This window comes from Ailuropoda melanoleuca, chromosome 12 (genome assembly GCF_002007445.2).
Source record: "Ailuropoda melanoleuca isolate Jingjing chromosome 12, ASM200744v2, whole genome shotgun sequence".
Taxonomy (NCBI): Eukaryota; Metazoa; Chordata; class Mammalia; order Carnivora; family Ursidae; genus Ailuropoda; species Ailuropoda melanoleuca.
The window spans coordinates 30,591,605-30,592,036 of NC_048229.1; the positions used below are offsets into that span (position 1 = coordinate 30,591,605).

The 432-nt window shown below is 65.5% G+C and overlaps 1 protein-coding gene across 2 annotated transcripts in view; it reads left to right on the forward strand.

Moving 5' to 3' along the window:
• NOSIP (nitric oxide synthase interacting protein) overlaps window positions 1-432 on the forward strand; it is a 12,870-nt gene extending 12,438 nt beyond the window's left edge. For both annotated transcript variants that reach the window (XM_002917836.4, XM_034637998.1), the window contains exon 9: window positions 167-432. In XM_002917836.4, coding sequence (XP_002917882.2) covers window positions 167-238 — 72 coding nt within the window. In that variant the 3' untranslated portion in view covers window positions 239-432. The remainder of the gene's footprint in view (window positions 1-166) is intronic.

Here is a 432-nt window from a genome sequence, read left to right on the forward strand (position 1 = left end):
CCCCCACCTCCCCGGGACCCCGCCCCCTCCCGGGAGGCCAGCCTTCTCCACGCCCCGCCCCTGCCCTTCTACGGGGGTCCTGCCTCACCTTACCGGGTTTAGAACTCCCCTCACCGCCCCGGCAGCCCGACCTGCCCCCACTTTGGCCTTGTCCCCACCTCCCCAGGGCGGCACAGGCTTCGCGGGCTCGGGAGTGAAGCTGCAGGCTGAGAAGTCGAGGCCGGTGATGCAGGCCTGAATGCACAGGAGACCAAATAAACGGGCTTGGACTCACTGGCCTTGTGGTGCCTTCATTGGCCACGCTGGAGCCCTGGGCCCCCAGTCAGCCCTCCAGCGTGTGCCTGCTGCGGAGCCCGGAGCCCGGAATCAAAGGCGCGGGCGAATTATGTTAAAGGTGGTCTGACGTTAGGAATAAAATCTGAACTGAACGCA